General features: G+C 35.7%; 1 protein-coding gene across 4 annotated transcripts in view; it reads right to left on the reverse strand.

The window, feature by feature from the left end:
• Positions 1–15,150, reverse strand: part of ARFGEF1 (ADP ribosylation factor guanine nucleotide exchange factor 1) — a 149,216-nt gene that overhangs the window by 86,620 nt on the left and 47,446 nt on the right. For all 4 annotated transcript variants that reach the window (XM_019453203.2, XM_053896614.1, XM_053896613.1 and 1 more), the window contains exons 2-5: positions 10,674–10,704; positions 9,992–10,148; positions 8,742–8,888; positions 6,664–6,843 (exon numbers count right to left, since the gene is read on the reverse strand). In XM_019453203.2, coding sequence (XP_019308748.2) covers positions 6,664–6,843; positions 8,742–8,888; positions 9,992–10,148; positions 10,674–10,704 — 515 coding nt within the window. The remainder of the gene's footprint in view (positions 1–6,663; positions 6,844–8,741; positions 8,889–9,991; positions 10,149–10,673; positions 10,705–15,150) is intronic.

A 15,150-nucleotide genomic window follows, 5' to 3' on the forward strand; every position in this document is an offset into this window, starting at 1 on the left:
CACGTTTTACAGATAAAGAAAATGATGCACATGACTATTTGCACAGCTGGAATCAGAACAGAATTTTCAGACTGATACTTTAGCCCATTCATGAGAAAGTCAATTTCCAAAGTAGCAGTGAAGAACCTATGACTTGCAATCCAATCCCACCCTCAGGCTAAGCTTCAACAGACGGGCAATGTGGTTTAGTGAAACAAGCACATGCTTTGGAATCACCTACAAGCATGGTGTCCAATTCTAGTTCTATTTATTCTAGCGTTTCTATAACTCTAGAAATATCCTTAAAAAAAAAAAAAGCAGTGTTATTGCATGAAAATAAACCTTTAAACATTTTCTATACACTTCCCTAGTTTCTAGATGGGTTTCTCAACATCAGTACTATTGACATTTTAGGTGAGATAGTTTTTGTTGTGGAAGGGTACTGTGTGGTATACTGCAGGGTGTTTAGCAACGTCCCTATCCTCTACCTGCTATGTGCCAGTAACAGCCTCCCCGTCCCAGTCATGATAATCAAGAGACTCAAGTGTGGCCTCAGGGGCAAAAAAACACTGTTCTATAGAAAGAAATTAGCATTTTCTCCTTTGAAAATATTTTAGACCTAAACATTTTATAGAAAGTTTTATATGAGTAGGGGGAAGGGAAAGGTTATTAATGGTATATGTAAGTGAATTAGACTTCTAGCTTACAATATTTTAGCAAATGTTCAAGTTAAATCAGTCTGCTCCCCACTTTTTTTTCTCTCTCTCCTGTCTTTTTTTTCCTATAATTTTACATAGCACAGAACTAAATACCCTTCATGACATGAAACATATTCACAGCTTTTATCAAAATTCAGTTATATATTTATTTGTGTGATTATCTGTTTAAGGTTCATCTTTCCCTTCTATGCCCCACAGTTTTTAAGATCTTTCAAGGTAGTAGTCAAGTTGGTTTTGCCCATCACTACAACTGAAACTGAGAACAGTGCTAGAAACATAAGTAATATAATAAAAACTTGTTGCAATCCCTATCAAAATAACACCAGCATTCTTCACAGAGCTAGAACAAACAATCTTAAAATTTGTATGGAACCAGAGGAGACCCCGAATAGCCAAAGCAATCTTGAAAAAGAAAACCAAATGATATATACAATGGAATACTACTTGGCAATGAGAAAGAATGAAATCCTGCCATTTGCAGCAGGATGGATGGAACTGGAGGGTATTATGCTAAGTGAAATAAGTCAGTCAGAGAAAGACAGATATTATATGTTTTCACTCATATGTGGATCTCAGGAAACTTAACAGATGACCATGGGGGAAGGGAGGGGGAAAAATAGTTACAAACAGAGAGAGAGGGAGGCAAACCACAAGAGACCCTTAAATACAGAGAACAAACCGAGGGTTGATGGGGGGTGGGGGTGACGGGAAAGTGGGTGATGGGCATTGAGGAGGGCACTTGTTGGGATGAGCACTGGGTGTTGTATGGAAGCCAATTTGACAATAAATTATATTAATTAAAAAGAAAGAAAGAAAGAAAGAAAGAAAGAAAGAAAGATAACCAAAGTTGGAAGCATCACAATCCCAGACTTCAAGATGTTATTACAAGGCTGTAATCATCAAGACAGTATGGTACTGGCACAAAAACAGACACTCAGATCAATAGAACAGAACAGAGAACCCAAAAATGGACCTACAAACGTATGGCCAACTAATCTTTGACAAAGCAGGAAAGAATATCCAATGGAATAAAGACAGTCTCTTCAGCAAGTGGTGCTGGGAAAACTGGACAGCAACATGCAGAAGAATGAACCTGGACCACTTTCTTATACCATACACAAAAATAAACTCAAAATGAATTGAAGACCTAAACTTAAGACAGGAAGCCATCAAAATCCTAGAGAAGAAAACAGGCAAAAACCTCGCTGACCTCAGCTGCAGCAACTTCTTACTCAACACATGTCCAGAGGCAAGGGAAACCAAAGCAAAAATGAACTATTGGGACCTCATCAAGATAAAAATCTTCTGCACAGTTGGGGCGCCTGGGTGGCGCAGTTGGTTAAGCGTCCGACTTCAGCCAGGTCACGATCTCGCGGTCCGTGAGTTCGAGCCCCGCGTCAGGCTCTGGGCTGATGGCTCGGAGCCTGGAGCCTGTTTCCGATTCTGTGTGTCCCTCTCTCTCTGCCCCTCCCCTGTTCATGCTCTGTCTCTCTCTGTCCCAAAAATAAAATAAAAAAAAAAAAACGTTGAAAAAAAAAAAAATCTTCTGCACAGCAAAGGAAACAATCAGCAAAACTAAAAGGCAACCGAAGGAATGGGAGAAGATATTTGCAAATGACATCAGATCAAGGGTTAGTATCCAAAATCTATAAAGAACTTACCAAACTCAACACCCAAAAAACAATCCAGTGAAGACATGGGCAAAAGACATGAATAGACACTTCTCCAAAGAAGACATCCAGATGGCCAACTGACACATGAAAAAATGCTCAACATCACTCATCATCCAGGAAATACAAATCAAAACCACAACGAGATACCACCTCACACCTATCAGAATGGGTAACATTAACAACTCAGGCAAAAACAGTTATTGGTGAGGATGCAGAGAAAGAGGATCTCTTTTGCACTGCTGGTGGGAAGGCAAACTGGTGCAGCCCCTCTGGAAAACAGTATGGAGGTTCCTCATGAAATTAAAAATAGAAGTACCCTATGACCCGGCAATTGCACTACTAGGCATTTATCCAAGGGGTACAGGTGTGCTGTTTCAAAGGGGCACATGCACACCAATTTTTATAGCAGCACTATCAACAATAGCCAAAGGATGGAAAGAGCCCAAATGTCCATCAACGGATGAATGGATAAAGAAGATGTGCTGTGTATGTGTGTGTGTGTGTGTGTATATATATATATATACATATACACACACACACACACACACATATGTGGAGTAATACTCCATTGTGTATATATATGTGTGTGTGTGTGTGTGTGTATACACACACACACACACACACACACACACACACACACACATATACACAATGGAGTATTACTAGGCAATCAAAAAGAATGAAATCTTGCCATTTCCAACTATGTGGATGGAACTAGAGGGTATTATGCTAGGTGAAATTAGTCAGAGAAAGACAAATATCATATGACTTCACTCATGGGAATTTAAGAAACACAACAGATGAACATAAGGAAAGGGAAGCAAAAATATAAAACCAGGGAGGGGACAAAACATAAGAGACTTAAATATAGAGAAGAAACAGAGGGTTGCTGGAGGGGTTGTGGGAGAGGAATGGGCTAAATGGGTAAGGGGCTTAAGGAATCCACTCCTGAACTCACTGTTGCATTATATGCTAACTAACTTGGATGTAAATTAAAAAATAAATTATTAAAAAAAAAAAAAACTTGCTGAACAAGTCAAACATATAAAACTTTTCTCATGTTTCTGCCATTAATAAGTGATAAAAGATTATATGCATTCATTTTTTTAAAAAAAGCAGTACAACTACTATTTGTAGTTTCAAAATACTAGAAAGGATCCAATGTCAATATGTAGAAGAGTGACTGAATAGACTACACCACATCTCAGAGTACCATACACCTACAAAAAAGATGATCTCTAAAAAGTAATATGGAATGATTTCCAGGACATACTTCTAAGTGAAAAGAGCAAAGTACTAAGAGAGATGTATATAGTATGTGTGGTAGCCAGCCTTTAAGATGGTCACCAATGATTTCTCCTTTTGATTTTCACTTCCTTGCGAAGTCCCCTCCCACATTGTACCAGGGATGGTCTGGGTACCCGCTTCTGATCATAAAGTAGACACTGTAGCTTCTGTTTTGTTGCTCTCTGTCTGATCATCTTCCCTGGAGATAGCCAGCTGCCATGCTGTGCGCATCCCTATGAGATCCACACAAAACTCAGGCCTTTCCAGACAACAGGCAGTAAAGAACTGAGACCTTTCACCAAAGCCAAATGAGTAAGACTGGAAGTGTCTTCTCTAGCCCAATGAAACCTTTAAATGACGGCAGCACCAGATCACACTGTGATCCATGCAGGGAACTACAACTTCATGTGGAACCCAAACCACACCCACCCAGCTAAGCCACTCCTGTATTCTGGCCTTTCAGAAACTATGAGAGATAAGCAGCTAAATGATAAGTTTTAAGCAGCTGAAGTTTGGGGTGATTTGTTATGCAGTGATACATAACTATTATAGTATGCTACCTCTCATGTAAGAAAGAGGATATGTGAAATCATACATGTATCTGCTCATTTGTGTTACATAAATGCAGGACGGATAAACTAGAAACAAAAGAGATTAGCAACATCCAAGGGGTAGGAAGAAGGGGGAAGAAGAATGGAGTCAGAGGGATGAAGAAGGAGTAGTCCTCTGAGTATACCTTTTGTGTAGCTGTGTTAAATCATAGTCCTGTTTAACATACTCAAGAAATAAGCAATTAAAACTAACCAAGAAAAGGAAAAACAAGCAATAATAAATTAATTTAATCGTATAAAGGAATAACATTATGGCATGAAGAGTGTGGAGAAAAAAAAGAACCTAAGTAACTTCAGAAAACAATAGTTTGAATGAATTTTATAAGGCTAAAAGAATTGGGGCACCTGGGTGGCTCAGTCGGTTAAGCGGCCGACTTTGGCTCAGGTCACGATTTCACGGTCTGTGAGTTCGAGCCCCGCGTTGGGCTCTGTGCTGACAGCTCAGAGCCTGGAGCCTGTTTCAGATTCTGTGTCTCCCTCTCTCTGACCCTCCCCCGTTCATGCTCTGTCTCTGTCTCAAAAATAAATGTTAAAAAAAAAAATTAAAAAAAAAAAAGAATAAATGCTGTAATCTACTTAGTAAGTTTGCTTCTCACAGTGGTATGGGTTAACTATTCTAAAACTATTTTATGTGTATAATAGGACTCAACAAACACTGTATCATAGAAAATAAAAGCCATACTTTTCATTGTTTAGAGACAGGAAGTTACAAATAAGTAAAGGGAAAAGGCTGAAATGAACCCTGTCATGTTGGACTGAAAGATGTATCAGTATAAAAATATACAGACATATAGGTGTGGGGTTAGGTGAAAGAGGGACTATACAGATACATCTTTCCTAGCTCTATCTGCTGAGAGGGCCTAGAAGCAATAACATCTCAGTAGCAATGAATACAACTAGCACTCAGATTTTGGTTTCTAATTACCATTCTCCAATTGAAGGAGCCAAAACTCCCTGTTGAAGTGGTTGATTCTAGGGCTGAAGGAGAAAAAATTCAAAATGAGCCTGGAACATTTTGAGATTACAGGAAGTAAGGAGGTGCTCAAAAAAGGATGGGAGCTTGTCAAAAGTACACAAGGCCAAAGCTGGAATAATCTGGGCAACAAAATAAATAATAGCACTGAATTATAACCAACAGAATATCTATGAGTAAAGACCGATATAAATAAAAAATTGAAAAATATATAGGAAAGAAGAATTCTTTTAATAGATACAGAAGAATAACTCTTGTTTATAAAGAAGAAGAGATCAACAGAAAATCACCATTAGGGAAACACCACAGTAATAAATGTTGCCAACAAGACAAGGATAGTTAAAATGGGGATGGGGAAGTATAAGAAGGAAACAGGATATTTACTCAGTTTTAAGGTAACTCCAAGATCTTTACAGTGGAGGAACCTGGAAGATACCACCTTAACCAAGTAATCAAAGTTAACATTACCAGTAATAGGACATGTCAACATCATGAACTCCTGATACAATGCACTGAAAAGGACACAACAATGCTTCAGAGGTATTCTAGCAAAAACTGGACAACCTCAGTCTAATCATGAGAAAACATCAGACAAAGCAAACTGAGGTACCTTAAAAAAAAATGGTTTAAGTATCCCTCAAAAGCATCAAGATGATCAAAGATAAGATTGAGAAATTACAACAAACTGCAGAAGACTAAGACATAACAACTAAATTCATACTAAGTACATTGTCAGATCCTGGATTGGAACTTGAAACAAAAAAAAGGACATTTGTAGGAAAACTGGTGAAATTCAAGTAGGCTCTGTAGTTTATTTAACAGTAATGTACAAGTATTATAATATGGTTATATAAGACACTGGCATTACAGAAAGACAGGTAAGGGGATCTCTCTGTAATATCTGAAGTTTAAAATCAGTTTTTAAAAAAGTTAGAAGTTGATATGTAATTATGTAGACCTAAACAATTAAAAAGAATACATAAAATGATTCTTTAGCTGATCTCTTAGCCCCCCCAAAATTTATTTCATCAATGTAGATACACATTTTACTTTGAAAGGACTCAATGACTAAATATTTTACAGCAGAATAGATCAAATCAGGTAGCATTATAGCTACATTACACTCATCTACTAAACTTGAGTACAAAAGTATCATCAATCTATAAACACTTCCATGAGGATGACAATAAATATCTTTCAAATTCTACTTGTCAACCACTAAAAATATATTTTTCCAAAGTTAAACAAGTCAGTTAACCTCAAAATAAGGCAAAATACCACAAATCTTCACTAAAGTACAACTGTAAATGAAAAACATTCTTCTCTACAAGTACCAAAGATTTCACTATAATTTCCTCTAAATTCTTTTCTATATTTGGTACCTGTGGTGTTCTTTACAATCTCTGTTTTTTAATACTTACTGCTTGGTTTTCCATGCGTGCAAAGATAACATTTAGCATCTGAGTAAGAGTAGCTTTGGCTGTCGTCTGATTGATGAGATTTTTGCTTGCTAGATAGATATTGTAACATGTTCTCACAGCTTGCAGGACAGTTCCTTCATGAATTTCTATGTGTTGTGATGTTACTGCAGTAAGTAAAGCCTTTAAAAAGAAAGACACAGTTAAAGCAATTTTCTGCATCCTGCATTTCAGCACAAAAATATGAGTATTTTTATATTAGAATTAAAACTTTTAGATACCATTACCACTTTCAAGTACACATGAACAGAATTTTCAGTATACACCCAACCGAATTTCTAACCTTGAATATGTATTATCAACTGGCAGTAATTTCCAAATAATCTTCCCAAACCCAGAACACTAGAAAACTATACAATTAAATTGTTTCAACACTCAAGTTTCATTTTTATAAAACTATTAGTCTATTAAAATGCACAGCACTAATTGTCCAGCAGAACACAGATATGCTTTCTAAGACATATGCTTTATATGACATATCTGTTGAATAAGGCTGTCAACTTTGGAGGGTACCCACTGTCTTATTCACTTACAAATTTTTCTGAGATGGTTCTCACAGATCAGACTAAATAAATGTACTGCTGTTGTTGGTGAAGATGTTTACAAACAGAATAAAGCATTCACATATCAGATTAAATTAGAATAAAGCATTTAAAATAATCCTAAGTGAATTTCCCAATAAACTTTGTATTAATGTTCACAGATTAGGGTACATGCAATTTCTCAAGAGCAAGGACTCTTTTGTCCTTTATGCTGTACAATACTACACAAAGTCAGCACTGAGTTTATTTTAAATAAACCATGATTGATATTAAGTTGCAAATGACAGGGGGCGCCTGAGTGGCTCAGTCAGTTGAGCATCCGACTTCGGCTCAGGTCATGATCTCATGGCTCGTGAGTTCGAGCCCTGCGTCAGGCTCTGTGCTGATGGCTCAGAGCCTGGAGCCTGCTTCGGATTCTGTGTCTCCCTCTCTCTCTGCCCCTAACCCACTCGCATTCTGTCTCTGTCTCTCTCAAAATAAATAAACACTAAAAAAATTTAAAAAATAAATAAATAAATTGCAAATGACAGGCCAACTGATTGGACGGCATTTTTAGAATAACTTGTGAAGTGACTACAGCTATGAAACTGAAAGGCTCAGAGGGGCTTTATCTACACATGAAAAACACTTTATACATGTAAATGATTTCAAAAGTACAAGAAAATTTTACTGATGCTTAACATATCACCATGACCATTAGCAGTCATATTAAGACTTCAATATTTGTAACAGACTAAAAACACAACTGAGTGACTTTTCTTTAAAGGAGTTTAATCATCCAGGTGTATTATAGCACAAACCCAGAAGAAAGTTTGGCTGAGCATGTTCAGCAAATGAATCAGCAAGGGAATCAGTAAGGCTGATACACAAATAGTTCACATGGTGAAGCATGGGTCTAGAGGGCAGACTATAAGAGATCCAGAAGTAGACAAGAAACTTAGAGGGATCACAGGACCATCATACGAACCCTAAAGCTCAAAAGACGGAATATGTAGGGCAAACATTCCAGAAACCAAAATACTCTGGAAGACTCTGGGAGCCAAAGCCTAAATTGGGACCTTCAAAATAACAGACCTAGAAATATAGTTCACTAGTGAACTCTTGGCATTCAACAAAATCCACTCATATGGGGTCTAAAAAGCAACTAAATGACCTTTATTAGCGATGGAAAGCACATAAAATGACCTTTTCAAATATATCCAAGATAAATGGCTTCTAATTTAAAAAATATATAGAGGGATGCCTCGGTGACTGAGTCAGCTGAGCATCTGACTCTTGATTTCGGCTCAGGCCATGATTTCATGGTTTGTGGAATTGAGCCCCTGCTTGGGATTTTTTCCCTCTCTCTCTCTGTCCCTCCCCTGCTGGCATGGGCTCTCTCTCTCAAACTAAATAAACTTTAAAATGTATACACACACACACACACACACACACACACACACACACAATGAATGACAAATTCACTATATAATCAATTACCTTTATTATTTGCAGCTGAACTCCTTCATCTGTTTGAGGACCTTGGAAGCAGCCACAAATGGTTTCAATAATTCTATCAATTAATTTTTTGCCTGGTGTTGTACTATCTGGAGCATTGCCAGTCAAGTGCCCATAAGCAATAAGTTTCTAAGATGCAGAAAGAAAATAAAGATCCTAATTAAGCTAATAGATATACTAATTGAATATACTTTAAAATTATAATATGTAATTGAATATATGTTAAATTTTTTACATAAAAACATTAAAGTATAATCAAATCCAAGGCTATACCAACTTTTCCTGAAGAAAGGTGTATTAGCTATAAACATGTAAAACCACAGAAACATACTAACCAGAATAAAACCATCAGGCCCTATTTTGAGAAAGCCACACTTTAGATCTGGTCTGATGAATCAGAATAGCTTACTGCTTTCTGTCTAACCATTATTGATACTGCTTTTGTGAAAGCTATCAACATATTTAAATGATTCAATCTCTTTCTGCATCAGATCTGTGAACATACAGAAAACCCAATTTCCATGCACTGGCTGTAACAAATCATGGATTTGTTCAATCTTCATCCATTATAGCCCTGGAAAGCCTTAGATATCAATGAACTTCATCTAAATCCCAAACTAATCATATAAATATGGTTTTTTCCTAGCCACTGAATTATTGGTTCAATACATATAATTCCCTAAACAGTGAAAAAACCTGAAGAGAGAAAGACCCCTCTATCTGGAAATTTTACAAATATCTTAAGAGAATCCTGTGTGTGTGCACACACACGTTTAAGTAAAACAGGATGAAAGAGTTAAGGAATTTTTCTGACATACGTGAAAATCAGAGCTAAAGTCCAGCAGTGAATAATTAAACTGTCAATATTAACCTATTGCTTTATATAAAACAGCAGGCATTCAGTAAAATCATTGCAAATAATGATGTATGTAAAGTCAGTAGCAGGTTAAAAGTACTATGGTTCCTGCATTTCACTGATGGAAAATAAGAGCAAATAAACACTAAGATTATTTGTCTCACTAAGCCAACTAATGATTTTTGTTACCCTTAAGCTAGAAACACCTTTTTGAAACTATTATTCTGTCTCTCTTGTATATTAGCAACCATCTGGTCTCTTACCACAAAAAGAATACTCAAGGCTTTCACGGAAAATGTCTGAACCACCAATTATGGTAATGTTTAGAAACACATTCAAATTAAATAGTTTTTAGATAATGCCATTTTATACATACCTGTAAACAATCAAGAGATGTACTAACTATACGGGGACATTTGGACTGGCATGCCAATTCAAAGGGTAAGAAGTACTTGTCTGCTTCGATAAAATTTGTCTTTGATTTCACTGGTGGAAGGGTGCTTGATCCACCTTTTGCTTCTCCATGAGGAGGACTAAAGGAAAAAGAAGAGTATGATTAGAATATTACATTGATTGTACTGATGATAAACTCATATGAAAACACAAAATTTCAGTTTGAAAGGAATTTTGCTAAACAATCTTCCATCTTCCCGTATTTCATGAGGGTAACCAAAGCCCAGGGAAATGAAATGATTTGCTACAGGTAAAAAGCTAATGGCCAGAGCTGTAACTAAATGCAAGAAAATCAAAGAAATTAAAATAGCTATTTAATCACTGAAAAAGTATTTAAATTATAAAATAATCATTTGGTAATCTTTCTAAATATGAATCAAAGTCTTTACACAAAGACTTTAAAGTGTATCTTATGGTATTTCAGGAATACCCTCCTATATTTATGAGATCTTTCTGCTTATATTTCTTAAAAACTTTTTATTATTAATTTTATCATAAAGATCACATACAGAAAATCTGCCACATATAGATGACTGTATTACTATTTTAACCAAGACTGATAAGTTTGCAAATTATTTTTACTAAAGAAAAGAAACCCCACAAACCTCTGTTTTTCAGTTTCCGCTTTTATTTCCTCTGGGGGGGGAAAAAAGAGGCACATGTTAGAAAACTTGACAACAGAAAGATCATTAAGTAATTTCATTATAAACTTTGTAAACTAATTCATAACTCCTATAAGAAGTTGGGAAGAATGCAAATTCAAAAGAAAATTCAGTAGCTAAAATTCTCTTGCTGTTTAATGTATTAATTTATAAAATATAATTTTATCAAACTATACAAAGAATATATATTAATAACCATAAGGATAGGTACAACTACAGGTTACTAATTCCCAAAGCGTTTGTTTTCTCAAAGTAGTTCTTTTTTTTTTGTTGTTGATTTTTTGTCAAGTAACTACATTAACCAGAAGGATTAATATTAAGAATAGAGTATTAAGTATATTGTATTCAAGTTATAAAATTAAGGCATATGTTCAGTGAGAGGAAAAAACTGAACACATCACTCCTGAAATTATCTCAAGATTATCGCACTAGGACTATAACCTCTTGACCAGGGACATATGTGTTGATATTTAACCAATTTTTCTACTATGACTACACAAGGCACTGTAAAAATACACATGCTCAATTCAATGGGAAATTTTCCCTTTTGTTGTTTATAGCATAAGAAATGAGGTAAATTAGATAAAGCCTACCTATACTAAAAGACCCTTAAATTTAACTGATAGGCTGGGGAGTCCGGTTAATTGTTTAAACCTGTTTAAAATTTGGAAGGAAAATCAAACATAACATTTATAATTACTATTATTATAACCAACAGTTGTTGACAACTATGTGCCAAGCACTATTACATTTTAAATGTACTAACATAAGCCTCACAGCAAGCTTCATTTTAAAGATGAGGAAAATGATGGAGCACCTGGGTGGCCCAGTTGGTTAAGCGTCCAGCTTCAGCTCAGGTCATGATCTCAGTCTGTGAGCTAGAGCCCCCCCATCAGGCTCTGTGCTAAAACAGCTCAAAGCTTGGAGCCTGCTTCAGACTCTGTGCCTCCCTCTCTCTCCACCCCCTCCTCCAATTGCACTATGTCCCTCTCTCTCTGTCTCAAACACAAACACTTAAAAAAATTTAAAAATTAGGAAAATGAAGCACAAAGAGGTCAAATAATTTGCTCAAGGGCTGCATGGCTTGGGTGTATGGCTAATCAGGTTTCACAACTAGATAATCTAACTTCAGATCCTGGTTTCTTAACCACTCTATTACATATGTGTACCTATGAAGATTGACCAAATGTGTTAAAACTGGTATTATAAATTACTAGCCTGTAACTTAATCATTATTAAGTTATCCAGAGACTATATTAAGCCCTTTCTAAAGTGATTTTGTCAAATCACTTTATCATAGATACATAAAGTTGTATCTGTCATTACCTACTCTGTGCTGAGCATCTGATGTTTGGTATTTCAGTTTAGTTCTCTGTGGGCTAAAGCTCTTTTCATTTTACCAGTGGTAGAAGTGGAAGGGAGACGATACAAAAATATTACCTGTAGGTATTTAAAATACTACTTAATAAAAGTTCACAATGTCTGCAGTTAAGATTTGTATATGGCTATTAAAATTGTATAGTTCACGGGGGCGCCTGGGTGGCTCAGTCGGTTAAGTGTCCAACTTTGGCTCAGGTCATGATCTCGCGGTTCACAGGTTTGAGCTGCAAATCGGGCAGAGCCTGCTTCAGATTCTGTTTCCCTCTCTCTGCCCCTCCCCCATTTGCGTTCGGTCTCTCAAAAATGAATAGATATTAAAAATAATTTTTTAATTGTACAGTTTACCAATATATGTAATTAAAAATAATTTAAATCACCTTAAAAATACAATACAGATGAAAGGAAAATTAAGTGCCCCAAATTTTCATTAAGATTTTTAACCATATTGTTTATTTTTAAATATCATCATTATTTAAGAATCTGAGGTATTGCTAAAATCCAAGTAAGGCAGAAAAACAATGTAAGGGAAGTGAAGGGATAAGGTAACAGTTTTTGTAGAAGGTGAATTTCCATTTATAAAATAAGTAGGAAATACGGTATTCTGGTTAATAATACATTAGTTAAGAATATTAGAAGTAGTACATTTTAAAGAGCACTATGGTTCGACACCATGTTACTAAACAGCCGTGTGACCTTAGGAAACAACCCTTACTTCACAACTAGATGATTACAAAAGTCCCTTATATTCTAAAATATCAGTCAACAACTATCGCTCACATGCCAAAGCCATCTAGCACCCATTTTCCCAAGTTTAAGGACAGTTTTTACAGCTGAATATTTGCAGTCAAAATGATGACAGGGAACACTAACTTTGAAACCCAGTGAAGAGTAATGTTACTCCACCTGTAAGAATTGTCATTAGGCCAGGATTACAAAATGTATACTCAATTATGGTTATTTTGAATCTTATCAATAAAAAATTTGTGTAAATCTGTTTTCTCTTGGGGTGTAAGTACTTATATAATATCCTTGATTTTTCTTTTTGGCCTGCAAAGCCCTTTATAGAAAAGGTTTGCTGACCTTTGCTCTAAAACATTATGGTTCAAAAGATCTTATAAGACTCTATGAACCATTTTATTCTATGACTCCATTATTTTTAAATGCCCACATTTAAAGAGTCTAATAAAACATATCCAACACAAGCTATACTAAACATAACGTTTCTCTAATTCATATAGTACTATATGTTTTTTAATCTCCATATCGTTAAGTCATACAAGGCAAGTACTGTTCAAAATGCTTTAGATAAATTGTATTTTTGTAAAAAAAACTTAACTTTCAATATTTCTAATATTTTAAATTACCTTGTACTAAATAGGAGTTATACATTTTCCTTTCTCTATACTTATAACCCACAGTAAAAAAAAAGTTTTAAAGACTGATGAAATCGTTAAAGGTCACAGAACAATTATTACAATTTCCCCCCACTGATTTTTTTAATGTTTACTTATATTTGAGGGAGGGAGGGAGGGAGGGAGGGAGGGAGGGAGGGAGAGAGTGAGAGTGAGAGAGAGAGAGAGAGAGAGAGAGAGAGAGAGAGAGAGAGAGAGAGAGAGAGATACAGAGCACAAGTGGGGAGGGGCAGAAGAGAGAGGAAGACATCGAATCTGAAGCAGGCTCTAGGCTCTGAGCTGTTAGCACAGAGTCCGATGCTGAGCTCGAATCCATAAACCATGAGATCATAACCTGAGACAAAATTGGACACTTAACCAACTGAGCCACCCAGGCACCCCTTCCCCCACTGATTATTACCATAGCTTACATGTTTTCAGCTTGCATGGTTATCTTTCTGGTCCCACAAAATGCTTATATTTTTATAGTCCCACCAACACACCCTGTATTCATTTTAATGTTTCCTTTCAAAGCTATTTGAGGTCACTTAAACTGGAAGACATTATCACTAAAAAGTAACCAAGATTACAAGGACAAGGGGCAATAGGGGGGAGGTAGAAAGTAAGTATCAAAATACTGAAAGTAACAATGTGATACAGCCACAGTATTTTAAAATAAGTTGAAATTTTTAAAGAAATGCAATACTACTTTATATTTGTGTAGCAATATACAGTTTAAAACATTTTCCCACACATTACCTAATTTTATCCTCAAAGGACAACTCCTATCTTATGGAGGAGAAAACTATGGATCAGATTAGTTACATAATAACATTAAGGTCAGACAGCTGATAAGTAGTGATCCAGAAACTAGTCTCACTGGTCTTAGTGTATTACACTCTACACATTGTGCTATCTTTACTCAACCTTCTACTAATTGATTAAACTGAAATAAAAATTCATTTTACAACTACCAGCATAAACTTATTATAAAGCAGTGATTCTCAAAATACGGTCCCAGGACCAGAGCAGTACCACCACCCAGCCCCACAAAGACTTACTGAATCGGCAACTCTGTGTGTAGAGCCCTACAACCTGTGTTTTAACAAGGCTTCAAGAGGATTCTGATATACAAACAAGTTTAAAAATCACTGCTATAAAGCAGTTAAAACAAACGAGTGGAAGACAGATGGGTTTCATCCACCATGGCCACATCCATTTACTTACTATATTTGTAAGACAAGTACACTTGAGTGTATGCTAAAAAGCAATGACTTTTTAGTTTTCTTATAACGAATGCCCAGTAATACAGTTTTTCAGGAAACTGCCTATTTTAATAAATTAGAGCTTGGAAACAGTTTGCTTCAGGTTGGCCTTCAACAGAAGAATCAATAAGTAAACTAATTAATTCTCAATTATTAAAGGAAGAAAATACACCCAGAAGAAAAAAATTATTAAAACATGAAATTAATTAGTATTAGCATACTAATTAAGAAGTATTACAAATTAAGAAGTATTAGCAAACTAAAAACCACACAGTGTTTAATGCCAGAATTATTACAAGGATGACCACAAAGAGCACAGTATTTTTAAAAATGCTTTGGAAACACTAGATGGTGCAAATAGACAATACTGGATGTGGTAATAAA

This window comes from Panthera pardus, unplaced genomic scaffold (assembly GCF_024362965.1).
Source record: "Panthera pardus isolate Hobbes unplaced genomic scaffold, ASM2436296v1 HiC_scaffold_7, whole genome shotgun sequence".
Classification (NCBI taxonomy): Eukaryota; Metazoa; Chordata; class Mammalia; order Carnivora; family Felidae; genus Panthera; species Panthera pardus.